General features: G+C 40.1%; 1 protein-coding gene and 1 long non-coding RNA gene across 2 annotated transcripts; both read right to left on the bottom strand.

The window, feature by feature from the left end:
- Nucleotides 1–4,083: 4,083 nt before the first annotated feature.
- Nucleotides 4,084–5,614, bottom strand: LOC118454034 (uncharacterized). The gene is made up of 3 exons (XR_004843554.2): nt 5,482–5,614; nt 5,139–5,228; nt 4,084–4,714 (listed from the first exon to the last, which is right to left on the bottom strand). It is a non-coding gene; the product is annotated as an uncharacterized LOC118454034 (long non-coding RNA).
- A 689-nt stretch (nt 5,615–6,303) lies between these two features.
- atp6ap2 (ATPase H+ transporting accessory protein 2) lies at nt 6,304–12,209 on the bottom strand. Its single transcript, XM_006788196.3, has 9 exons — nt 12,075–12,209; nt 8,812–8,942; nt 8,574–8,702; nt 8,386–8,481; nt 8,155–8,292; nt 7,995–8,048; nt 7,747–7,896; nt 7,531–7,650; nt 6,304–7,158 (listed from the first exon to the last, which is right to left on the bottom strand). Exons 1-9 carry the CDS (start codon nt 12,148–12,150, stop codon nt 6,964–6,966), a joined length of 1,089 nt encoding a protein of 362 aa, XP_006788259.1. The 5' UTR covers nt 12,151–12,209; the 3' UTR covers nt 6,304–6,963.
- Between the last annotated feature and the right edge of the window lie 1,399 nt (nt 12,210–13,608).

The raw sequence follows: 13,608 nt of genomic DNA, 5'->3' as shown, positions 1-13,608 counted from the left end.
GTGGGCCGGTCACTAGTCAAAATACCTGGGCTGATTTTTTGTCCCAGTCTGAGACTGTCTGTAATTAATTAATAATTAGATGTACAGCAAAAGCTGCAAGTACTAGCTTTGTTTTAGGAATAATAATGAATTCATATTTAAATCTAAACAATTAATTATATTATGATTTAATGACCAATAATTATAAAAACAATTTACTAGTCAAACAGTCTTTTAATACATATGTTTTAAAGGGGATATATTAAGCTAATAATAATAATAATAAAATTGTAAGTTTTTGTTTTTTTATCACAAACTGTATTAAGAATACAAGGCATTTACAATTTACTTTTTACTTTGTTCGCTGTTTTCTCTTTCCTGTTAGACACTGGACTTGATTTCCCTTCCTCTATTTTAGGAGAAATGTGGTTAAAACTTGGGTTCCTTAAAAGACACTATACAAATTTCAATTACTATTATTATAATTACTTTTATTGTTATTATTATGAAGTCTTTCTCTCTTTTATAGCCATACCCTACAACTCACCATTACTTCTGAGATGTAGCATATCACAGTTGCAATAACACAATAAAAGCTACATCATGCTCATCAGTTAAAGGAAAACTTGGCAGCTTTTGTCTAATATTTAAAGGAGAAGTCTAGTTTTGAAATAAAAAAAAAAAAACAAGAAACAGTTTAAATGTACACAGTCAGCTTTAATTCGAGGGGGCTGAACAAAAATATTCCATTCACAGTTGAGGAATTACATTTACATTTATCTTTTTATGAGTAGCTCCTATTGTCAGAAGCTCAAATATTATTCTACAATTCACTCAAGCGTTATGACAGATGTATGATCCCTTCATTATTTCTTCATAAAATAAGCAGGTACTTCTGTGCAATGACAATAAAGTTTTACTGTCTTCTAAAAGGTCTAGAGTTGATTCCAAGTGTAGTATTTACATCTGCTAGTTGTTTATGTGAATCCACAATGTGTGGACACAGGATTCACACATTAAGTCCAAGTTAAACAGTCAGTCACTAAGATGAAAGCCAAAACAGATCCATCACATTTAACTTTAGGAATATTAGGACATTGGCGGTGGCTAAGGCAACAGCATCTGGAACAAAGAAAAACTGGAAAATTTTTGAAAGTATTGAAGTACAATATTATGGCGTTTTAGAGTCAGACAGTCAACTCAGTTGAGGTGCATTTCCCATGGTGAAGACAACTAATGAACAAAAAACAACTGAAGACTGTTGCAGTAAAGCACTGGGAAACATCACAAATAAGAAAAAAAAAATTCTTTCCCAATGCAAAGACTTAGGTGTACAGTAGGTGTGGTCTTCTACATCAGCAAAAGACCACATTGGGTGCAGTTCCTGTCAGTTAAAAAAAGGCAACAGAGGCAACAATTTCCATGAGGTCCACAAAGTTCGACAAAGGGTGACTGGAAAACATTGCCTGGTTTTACAAATCCCTCCTTGGTGCTAACTGAATATTGTTTATTGTTGAGTATTGCTGACCGTGTTCTGACCATGACTCTGGTGTGTACAATGAATCTTCTGATAAAACACCAGAGTCACAAAGTTCAAATCATCTGAAACTGGTGAGTTCACTGTACTCAAATGGCCTCAGAGTCACGAGATCATAATCCAATGAATAGAGGACTTTTGGGATGTGGTGAAACAGGAAAATTCCCATCATGAATATTCAGCCAGCAAATGTGCAACAACTATCTTATGCTATCACATCAAATGGACCAAGAAAATGTTGCATCTGTGCTCTGAAGGAAAAGGGAGGTCAAACTTGGTACTAGCACAGAATACCTACCAAGGTGGCTGCTATGTGTCAATAAAGAAATTAAAACAACCAAAACTGCCAACAGTTGTGTAGATCCCCTGCAAAAACTCTCCCTCATTATGAATTCTCATACTGTGATGTTGCCGGTAGATTCGTCTCATTTCAGCAAATCTTGCAGTTGATTTTATTGGATTTGTGTCTGGGAAAACTGATGGCTGTTGCCTTGGGCTCTTCTTCCAAGTGGAAACATGGAAACATGTTTCACTATCACGTGAAGATGAATTTCAAGATGCATCCCAGCAAGTATCCCAGCAGAACAATAACTAACTTATAGTTTAATTGGTCTGCTACTCCAGCACCCACAGGACCCAAAATTCATATATGTAAAAAATATAATACCATCCACTTTTACAGTCTTTTTGTTTTTTGTTACACTGCATACCAATTACCAGGGGCGATAAGCATACCAATGTTAGACCAGCAATAATACAGCTGTAAGTTTTACAACAGTTTCAACACATATGGTGCTTAAACTTAATTATCTACCTATCTATCAAGTTTTTTTCCACAAAAAGATTTTTTACAAAATCTCTCAGTATAAATCTGTACATACAGCAGAAAAATCCATGATGTAATTATTCACAACTCACTCAACAGTCAGTAATTCATGCTTTCTCATCAACATGGCTGTCATGGGACACTATAGTGTTCCCTGAATGGAGCCAATAATGCTGCCATTTCTATCCTGTGCTTTTCCAGCTTGGAAAAGTCAAAAGGCCCAGCACAAAAAATAAAAGTAATTTTAAGGATTAAACTCAGATTTTCACTTCACCATTATTCCATCCATCCGTTCACTTTATTCCACTTATCCAGGGGAACACCAAGCCATTCCCATGCCAGCTGAGAGATATAATTTCTCCAGCGTATCCTGGGTCTGCCCCAGTGCCTCCTCCCAGTAGGACATACCCAGAACACCTCAAGCATGAGGCGCCCAGGTGGCATCCCTGTCAGAACCACCTCAAGTGGCTCCTTTCGATGTGTAGGAGTAGTGGCTCTACTCTGAGTCCCTCCTGAATAGGCGAACTCCTCACCCTATCTCTAAGGGAGAGGCCAACCAACATTTGGAGAAAGCTCATTTACGCTGCTTGTATCTGCAATCTAGTGCTAGGTGAGGGTAGGGATGTAGATCAACCGAAAAATCAAGTGCTTCGCTTTTATGGTGAACTCTCTCTTCACCACAACGGACCAGTATAGCGTCCACAACACTGCAGCCGTAGCAGCAAAAGGTCTGTCAATCTCCCGCTCCCCTCACTTATGAACAAGACCACGAGATACTTAACCTCCTCCACTTGGAACAGTAACTCGCCCCTAAACTGTTGTGGGCACTCCACCTTTTTCCAGATTATGGCCTCAGACTTGGAGGGGCTGATTCTCATTCCTGCCGCTTCACACTTTGCTGCGAACCACTCCAGTGCAAGCTGGAGGCCATCAACTGATGAATTCAACAGAACCACATCATCTGCAAAAAGAAGAGATGAGATTGTAAGACCACCCAACTGGAAGTCTTCCACCACTTGGCTATGCCTAGAAATTCTGTCTATAAAAATTATGAACAGAATCGGTGACAAAGGGCAGCCCTGGCAGAGTCCCACTTATTACCGGCTGTGTGGCCCAAGCACTTGCAACAGTTGTAAAAGGAACGAATGGCCCATAGCAATGGACTTGATGGACAAGTCACCCCTCTCGTCCCCAGACTCTATTTCCTCCACGGAAGATGCACCACTGGGATTAAGGTGATCCTTTAAATATCTCTTCCACAACCTGAAAATATCCTCAGTCGAAGTCAGCAGTGCTCTACCTGCACTATACACAGTGCAAGTAGAGCACCGCTCCCCCTCCTGAGTTGCCTGACAGTTTTGCCAGAAATTCTTGGAGACAGTCCGAAAACCTCTCCAAGCTCCTCCCCCACCTGGGTTTTTGCTTCAACCACAGCCTTCAGCCATAATTGAAATAAAAACTAAATATATTTTCAAAAATGTAGCAATCAAAAAGCAAAATTGTTTCTGAAAGCTGTAGAATAATAAAAAATAAATAAAAATTTAAAAAAAATAACAATGCCATTCATCAGATTCATCCTTAACTAACTCAGTGAAAGAACAGCCACTCACTCATTTATTAATAAAATAAAATAATTGACGATTTCATTTTTTACATAGATATTTTCATTATACACAATTATTGTCAATGCATGTTTACTGGTACACTCTTATTCCTTATATAAGAAAATATGACCACAAGAGCATTTTTATAATTTATTGATGTAACAGCAGAAACATCAGGCCAGCTCAGCCCCTGGAAAGAGGTTGGTGAGCCAGCCTTCAAACACTGCAGCAGATAAACTTCAGATTTTACTTACAGAGAACATGTTGACCTACCACTCACACTTGATAACATATGCAGACTTTTTTTTAAAACTGATTTTGGGTAATGTTATTATAGTGATATTTTCTATTAGCTATGCTAACTTCATGGTGTGGCAAGTCAAAATGTCTCAAGTAATAAAAATTTGACCACTGGGTACAACATACAACATGGACAGTGCTGGAATAATATTTCTTGTTTGTTTGATGTTTGCTTTTGTGTAAAAGAAAAATAACAATGTAGACCTTCACACATAAACTGTTTAGTGTATAAAATGAATGAGTACCCCCCAAAAATGAAATTAAATAAATAATCGATTATTTATTTCCATTGACTTGTCCATGGTCCTAGTGTCCAGCGTAGTCTTTAACATCAGGAGCCACATTTCTGCACGGCTGTCTCTGATGACGTCCCCGGCCCTGCTGCTTCTAAGACGCCTTCATCAGATCCTGGGCTCAGTGATGCAGCTGAGGCTTTTTCTCTTAACCCCTGCCCCGCTCTCTTTCCAGCTAAGATGACAAGAGAAACACATGGGAGTCAGTGATATTTACAGTGTAATGCTCCTGCATAAATCTACACGCACACTCTGTCTTTACCTCTAACACCCCTAATCTCATGCTTAATGATGTAATGTCTTAAGAACTATGTTATATGTGCAGTTCACTGGTAAAAATAAGTGTTGCTTGTTTACTAAATTAATGTTTCGCATAAGTGTAAGACTAAAATGACTCATTAGAATGAAAAGGGGGGAGTGAAAGAAAAATAAAATCACACTGATAATACAGAGGTCTCAAAAACCCGCAAAACACATGTACCAGGCACGACACACTTGGCTTTAAAGGGTTAACGAAGATCTGCGACATCCACAGTCATAGACAGTTTGAACTTTTTTCCTGCTTGCAGTTTATTTCCATTAGTTGGTTATTATCTTACCAATAGCACTACATGGTGTCAGGATGGGCTTCTCCTGTTGCTCTCCTTCAGCGATGGAAGCCCGGATCCTTCTAACCACGTAGATGCTAGCTGCAATATGAAACAACAACACAACAAAACAACACGATTTACTATGAGTATGAGTGTGCTATGTGTAATGTTTTGTTTTGTTGTACATATCTATCTATCTATACGTGTGTGTATATAAAATATATAATATATAAATATACAGTCAAGCCACATACTGTATATACAGTCACATAGGTAGATCTTATTGTGGAAAAAATGTAAACACCGCGTGGTCGCGAAACGGTTTAACAAGGATTTCAGAAAAGTCTCCTACCTTTTATTAGCAGTCACACCATCGTTTCTGTCCAGTGTCAATCTGTACTTCTCGTAAACTTCTCCGTAACAGGTACACACAGCTTCCTGTGTCCGCGAATGGTTATAAAAGCTCACAACCTATTAATATATCGTGCCGGAGGCGGGGCTTCAAGAAACCCTGCTTTCTGATTGGCTGAGCTGTTACGAAAGCTGAACATGTAATGAAGACGATGTGCGATGAGCAATACCTGTGCAGTGGTGACATAAGAATGATTATACAGAATTGGGGTTGACGTAACATTTACAGGATATCTAATAAAATATAATAATAATAATAATCTTTACTTATACAGCAACTTTCAAAACAGATTTTACAGATTTAATATAACTACAAATTCAAAAAAACTAAAAGGGTAGGCAAGCATTGAAGCCAGACACCAAAAGAATACAAATATAAACAAATACAAGCGAGTCTATTGAAATGAGCTTTAAGAAGCGATTTCCTCGGGTGGATCATTTCAAAGTTGAGGAGCCCTGATGGCAAAAGTAGTCACCTCTAGGTTTAACTCTTGATTTTGGAACAGCTGTAAGTGCTCAGAATGTGGATCCAAGGCGACTCATGCTCATATGGGGTCAATAATTGTTGGCAGCTTGGGGCCAAATTCAAGAGACTTTTAAAAGTGGCCAGTAAAATATTAAAATAAATTTTAACATGTGCAGAAGGCCAATGCAGAGAACCCAGGAGAGGGGTGTTGTCTAGTAGATACTAGATAAAACCTTAATCAAGCTTTATAATTACGCACAGTGTGTGGTATATAGGAGTAAATAAAAATCAGGGTGATCCATTTAATAATTTATTGTCATTCACATATTGCAATTTACAGAGCTTCATTTATTCGAATCCAATCCTAACAAACAACATTTAGATCAAGTATTTGTGTCCCAACACATCTGTAATCTAGAATAGAAGCACGCTGAAGTCTACTTGACATCTTTTTACAAGAACACAGCCGTTTCTCATACAGTTGCATTTGTATATTCAATATATACACATAAAATTTCATTTAACTTAAAACTGTTTCCCACAAAAAGAAAAGCACAACAATTTCACAGAGAAACCAGATAAATCTCATTCTTTCATATTACAATATATTTTTTACAACAACAAAAAACAACTTCAATCACCAAGAAAAACAGATGAGACACAGATAGTGAGGGGTTAAATTTATAAGGAATGCTGTGAGTTTATAGAGAGGAAGTTTCAGTTTGTTCACCCAGGACATGAAGAACGATACCGCTGTAGATAAACTGAGGAGCCACTAACGAAATGTTAATATTTTTGTAGGTTCTGCAGCCAGAGTTGTAAACAAAGACGTGAGTGGTATTACGGTCTTCCTCCCATCACACTCTCACAGTTTATTCACTAAATGAGACCTCACACAAAACACAAACATTCACTAGAGGGCTCTAAGGGGACAGCAGGAGATTCGACAGGCAGGACTTAGTCCATCCTGATCTTCTGATTGGTCATCCTGTAGATGATGCTGTCGTAGCCCGGGTCCATGTTCCACAGGTTGTAAGCGATGGCGATGACAGCGAGTGCCAGAACGATCATGAGCCACAGCACGATGTTGAAGACCACGGCGTACTCGAAGTTGTACTTGTAAGCCAGGTTGTAAAGGCTGCCTGGGTTACTCTGAAAAATGTTTGCAGTAGTCAAGAAATTATAAACAGCTATTTGGAACTAGTTTAAAGTGTCAGTGTCCGCAGCTAAGAAACAAAACAGAAACTCAGAATCACCACAAAGTTGAATGAACGCCTCTCGAAAAGAAAAGTAATTTTGCTGCTATTCTCTGCTACATGACGCAGACCTCTAAACTACATGTGTTACAGAAAATGTGCTTGAAATGTAAATGAACCCATTCTAATTTGGTACATTTATGTCATATTCAGCAAGTATCTCCTCTGGCATATATATATATATAAAATCATCATGTGACTCATTATTGCCTTTTTGTTGGCACTAAACAGAAAATCAGAACGTAAAAGTAGGTTGACCCAGACTTACAATCTGTCTGGATTCCAGGATTGAGCGGGACTTCCTGGTTAAAGGAGCTTCAAAGGCCTTCACTGTAACGACCTCCACCACAGAGCTGTTGCCATAGAGACCATACACATCCTGCCCAAACTGAAATGAAAAAACAAAAACACACACGCACACGGTTAAAATGTGGTTAAATTGTTAGCTGAAGAGGCGTATCGCTTCTTCAGATCTTCTTCTAACCTTCTGAAGGACAGAAGCGAGAAGAGCCGTGGCGTCGCGGTACTGAGGGGAGTCTGGACCATAGAGCCGGCTTAGCTCCTCCAAGCCAGACAGCTCCAACGAGTACAGGTCAGGGGAGTGGTCCTTAGCCAAATGTCTGTGTCTCTGCAGCTACAGGAGGGAAAGAAAAGATTTGCGTCAAACACAACTCTTTTTTCCTTTTTTTTTGTAAGTGGAAAGAATTGCTTCAGTCCGAGGGAACAACTCACCAGAGCGGTGATATCATGCAGCACTTGGACTTCAGACAGGAAGAGCAAATCGGCCTAACGAAAATAAGAATAAAAGGGTAAGAAAGGCAAAGGAAGGAATTTTGGTTAACTAGGGAGTAAGAACTAAGTCTTTTGGTTTTAAAGGTGGCTAAGAACTGACCTCTGCATTTCTGCTGAGGGAGTTGAGGGGAAGAGAAGACAGCACTGAGCCATCCTGGGACAGACGGGCCCGGATCTGCTGCAACGTGACGGGCAAGTCCTCGAACACAGCATTGGCCTTGCCGAGCATATAGAGCCGCTGAAAGAAATGAAAGACAGGTCAAAGTAAATAACTAACAGTGCCTCAAGAGGGATGTCTCAGATAAGAAGTACATCAGCAGACTTTTATTACCTCCTCACTGGGGGCCAGCTGGAGGACTACAGGGGTGTCCTCAGCAAACAAAGAGTGTACAGTCTCTGCAACACTATCCATGGTGAAGGGAACAGGCTGCAGGAAAGAAGATAGCACCTTCATATACAGGTCTACACTTCTATTTATACCAAGATAAAAAGCTGATGCACAAAAACGGTCATACTTACATTCTCCAGGGGATATGAGGCCACGCTCTGAGGCAGAGCCAGACTATCCACTCCTCTCACCACCACAAGAACGTTGGCCCGGGGCCGCTGGAACAACGGACCGGCCTGGAGGCCTGGCCACGATAGATCCTGTGCAATTGGACATGCATAGTAGAGCTTAAGCTGGCGTAATTATGAGCTTAGCCTTCTTCTATAACACTAATAAAAATGTGGAGCATGAGTTGAAGTAACAAATCACCTCTTGAACTGAGAAGCCCATGGTTAAAGCCACAAGGTCAGGAATCTTCTCTCCAGAAACCGGCCAGTCACCTTTCTGGAAGGACACAAACTCTGGAGCCTGCAGCACAGTGAAGCTGTCTCCATGGACACCTGAGGGGGAAAACAGCAGGACTGTAAATCTAAGTGGAAAAGAATAGGGTACGGTTTTGTTTTTGTTTTTTTAAGTAAGACAAAAAAATATCACCACCTACAAATATAATTATTAGCTTAGCTTTCTTTTTGATCCCAATCACCACCAAACTTCACTGGTTATTTTAGTTTTGTTTGAAGTCACTATCTGTTGCCCGGTGCACTTTCTGTATCCAACTGATTGCCCAATTTTGTATTTTAAAACGTGGCCATTTTGCAATCACAAATTCCCACAAAAGGAACAAAAAGAAGCGTCACATGGCAACATGCACAAGTTTTTGAAAGAATGGCACATGTATTACTTTTTCTATGAATTATTTAAAAATTAAATTACAACGAATTTTGTCCAATTCTGTCCGGAAACTTCTTTTGCTCCTGTACTGAATACTGACTCAGTGAATACAGCATTACTTAAAATATTTACCATCTAGCAAGAACTTTAGCTATCACCCCTCAGGCTAGTTTAGTGAGTTAAATGACCCAGTCAGGTTACACAGGAATACTTTCTTGTATTGTACCATTTATTTTACCTGTCACAAATACAGAGTGATTTTTATCAACATAATGACCATTAAGTCGTGAGTTCTCAGAATCGGCTCTTTGAGCACAAGAATGAGAACATCACAGAGCGCAAGTATGGCGAAGCTCGCGGCTCTCCAACGGGAGATTGCGAGACCAGTGTTGAACTGTAGAACTGTTTTGAAATTCATATGAGCTGTTCGCATTAAAGTAAAAAGCACCATCACTTCATGCGGATACCCTTTCGGCGCCAGCTGCGATCTCAAGGCTGGAGCCGAACAAAAACACCCTGATAACGACTGTGTTTAGTCTGTTCCTTCCCATTCCATGCAAGGCCACCTGGGTTGGCTGGAAGACTGTTTACTTAGCCTAGCAGGGCGAAGGACACTGTCTCAGCTGAACTCTGGACACGCACACACATACATATACACTGATATGCACACACTCATCCACCCTCCCTTTCCAAACGCCTCCGATGCTTGTTCCCTCCTGGGAACACGGCGGGTCTGAGCCCGCGCTGGAATGGTAGCGCTGGGCAGGATGGCTGCTGTGTTTGCTTCGGATTACTCCTCACCGCCCACCCGACCCTGTGGCTTGTCACGTGTTCCATAATGTTGTGCTGTGGAAATTTATGTGCTTTTTTGTGCAGAGGAGTTGTTTTGGTTCCTGTTCTTATGCTGTCCTCCCAGGAGCCCAGCATGAGTAGAGGTCTCTTTTTTTCCTCTTGTACTTTCCCATTGTAGTGTATATTTCAGTGTGTTTTTTTCTGTAACGCTACCGATCTCCGACCTGTATCCCCATTGATGTCTGTGTTGTGTGTGTAAGGTCGGGGGGGGGGGGTCCTATTTCACTGCAGGGCAACCTGCACGTGGCGAATAAAGCCTTGATTGATTGATTGAAGTATCTGCTTCAAGGCTTCAGTAGCAGTAAATCTAGATCCTCTAGATTTATTAGCTACATATGAAAGCAAAACATTACAATATAATTATGAAAAGTGGGACATTACAATAAAATCAAAGCCAATTATGTTTACCAGGGTTAATGACTCCAAGTAAATTTCAGTTTTTCTTACCAAACCAAGAGGGCCAATATTTGTTAGTGTTAGAACCAGACTGACACATTCATGGCAGTAAACTGTTTTACATCTATAAATATCACATGTGATTCATAATGACACTTTTTTTTTTTTGCTGTTTTTCCAAAGAGGGCAGCATTGTGGCCTCACTGGTTTGTATCCAGCCTATGGAGTCTGCATGGGTTTGCAGATGGTTGCATGGTTTCTACAGTCAAAAGACATGCACAGGTTTACACTAACTGTAGGCTCTAGTGTGTCTGTAGGTGTGAATGAGAGTTGTCTGTCTGCGCCTTAGCCCTGTGACAGACTGCAGACCTGTCCACCATGACAGTACAGTGGCAACGCTTAGTTGGATATGCGTAATTATAGAAATTACCTGTTTTGCATGACTCTGCCTTACTGTACCTACATTATAATCAATCCGGTCCTTCTTGGCCACTGTGATTGCCATTTCTGCTACCCTACTGGTCAGATATCTCTTGAAAAAGACATTTTTAATATACATGATAAATTTACCTGGACAAACAGAGAATATATAAACTTCTACGTCTTCAACCTTGTGACAGGAATGTTCATTCTGGCTCAAAATGACTTGATATCATTCATTAGAGATATGTTTGACATATTATAGGTCAACATGTCATTTGCAACAGTTCAAATGTGGGCAATAATTTTTTGGCAGACAATCACTTTTTAGTGCAATGGCAGCCCCAAGCCTGGATAAATGGGAGGCCTGGATTAATCAGGAACGGCATACAGTTTAAAAATCTCTGCAAATCCCTTAGGAATAAGGAAACAGTTAAAAGTATTTATATAAACAGTGATAAGGCATTAACACTATAACCTTTACTGACTGTCAGCCCTGAGCTGCTGGAGGATGGCGCACAGTTTATCTCACTGTTACAGAAAACACAAGAAGCAGCGGCCTGCTCAGTAACTATCGCCCCTCACCTTTCATGTGGATGGAGGAAGAACTCGTGACAGAGAGCTGATGGTGAATAAAGGGGAACCAGTGGCGTATAGCATGTCACGTGACCGCCCAGGCTTCTGTAAAATCGTAACCCTCTACCAGGAAGCCGTATATTTAATACTTGCTTCATTTTTACATGACCTGGACGAATTTGTCAACCTCGTCCTTACGAATATTAACCACGTCCTCGTCGTCACTGGCAGATTTTAAGAAGCGACTGAGCTATAATCTCCGTTAGCAACAAGCTAACCCTATGGTCTTCCGCTTGATGACAATCAAAAGCCGAACAATGATTCTCAGCATCCGCAGAGTTATTATTCCACGTTTCCTCGTTTATATTAGCACGGTCGTACGAGTCTGGCCACAGAAATATTACAATGAGTTAAACGGCAACGCTAACAATGTTCTGGGCTCGGCGAGCGATCTGCCATTCAGCGCATATAAGATACTGTGCTATTACACGTAAATACGTGGGGGGAAAACACCCCAACACGTCAACAATGAAAAACTATTATTATGTATTTCTTACCGACTGTGAACAGCCAGCAGATGGTCAAAGTGACGGTAAAAACAGATTCCATCCTTCGCAAGATCTTCACAGACATCTCTCTCCCCTCTACAGTAGCGATCAGCTGACCTGCGTCTCGCTCTTGTAGGACTTCACGTGCGCTACCGCCGCCTGCTGGACTGGAGGGGAAACAACACTCGCTGACGACCAAACGTCGCTGTGATGTTTCTCCAAGGAGATTTTATTACATCATAGTTATACTTCAACTAAACTTTACACCCTATATACACCTCAATCTTATCTAGTATTTGATGTGCTTCTGTTTTACTGTATTTCGTTAGCAATTTTTGTTTTATATTGCTTTATTGATTTTATTGCGCTATTCTACTTCACTTGATTCTTTTCCCGATACCGAGCCACTACACAGCTCGTAGGATTCCCCTACGTGCTGAATTCCACGGTAACCTTGACTGTATTCATTTTATTGTTAGTAGTGTAGTCACTTTCTATAATGTACGCAACAAAAATAGTCATTGTCCTAAATTATCTTTCACTTCATGTGTTCTGCATCACACATTCAAGCTCATTACAATAATTAGAAATAGAGTGTATATTTGAATAATATTTGTATTCTCATGCACTAATATCATTTTATTATTACACTAATATAGCACAAGGTTCAGTTACCTTTGTACAAAAATGCTTAGAAGAATTGTCCTTCAAGGAGCTAATATTTACTGTCTTACTTTAGGTACATTTTGGAGCCCAGGTGTTCTGGGAATCCATCCTACCTGGAAAAACATCCTACCCAATGTTTCTGCGCAGACGCGGCGCATGCGCACAAAACCAACGCCGAATTAACTCCAACACCGGTACCTTTCATGTTTAATTGAGTAAATAAGTTTCTTCAGTACTTCAGGGTTTACTGGAGTAAAGTTGTTTTGTTTGTTTGCTTGTTTTTAACACGGGTATCTGTACTTCAACTCAAGCAAGGAAGGTCTGCACTTTTGCCACCTGTGGTTAACACTGGGTCAACATTACAATGGAGTGAGTGCGACGAGGAAAAAACAAGTCACCCAGCATCTAACGTTTAAAAAGTAACAAAAAATAAATATTCTTAAATGTGTCATGGTGGATTTGAGTAAAAGTAAGCATTCATTTTACTGGAATCCTCGAGTCGCTCCCTTCTTAAGTATCTCCTTCCATATATCCATATATTTTTTTACCAGGCTAATTTCACCTCTTCCTTACGTTGTTGTTGGGATTCCCTCCTGCACTTCTCAATGGATGGTGCTAGCAAGAACAGTTTCCGGTGCCTATGAGATTGAGCTGTTGCTGGTACTACTGTTGCAGCTGAAGGCCCAACTAACATATTGCATGTTCATTTATCAAATTTTGCTGCATTTATTTTTAGTTTAATTTTCTTTTCTTACCGTTTCAGCTCCACCTTTTCTCCACTTCTTCCACACCACATTGTGTTGTAGTGTCCAGTTCAGCCACGTTTAAAGGTAAGGATTGCTCAATGATATTTAATAAACTGGAAATTTTGAGCTGA

The sequence above is a fragment of the Neolamprologus brichardi genome, chromosome 16, assembly GCF_056152115.1.
Source record: "Neolamprologus brichardi isolate AB-2024 chromosome 16, ASM5615211v1, whole genome shotgun sequence".
NCBI lineage: Eukaryota > Metazoa > Chordata > Actinopteri > Cichliformes > Cichlidae > Neolamprologus > Neolamprologus brichardi.
Note: the sequence above shows the minus strand (reverse complement) of the source record. Positions and strands in the feature narration are given on the sequence as shown.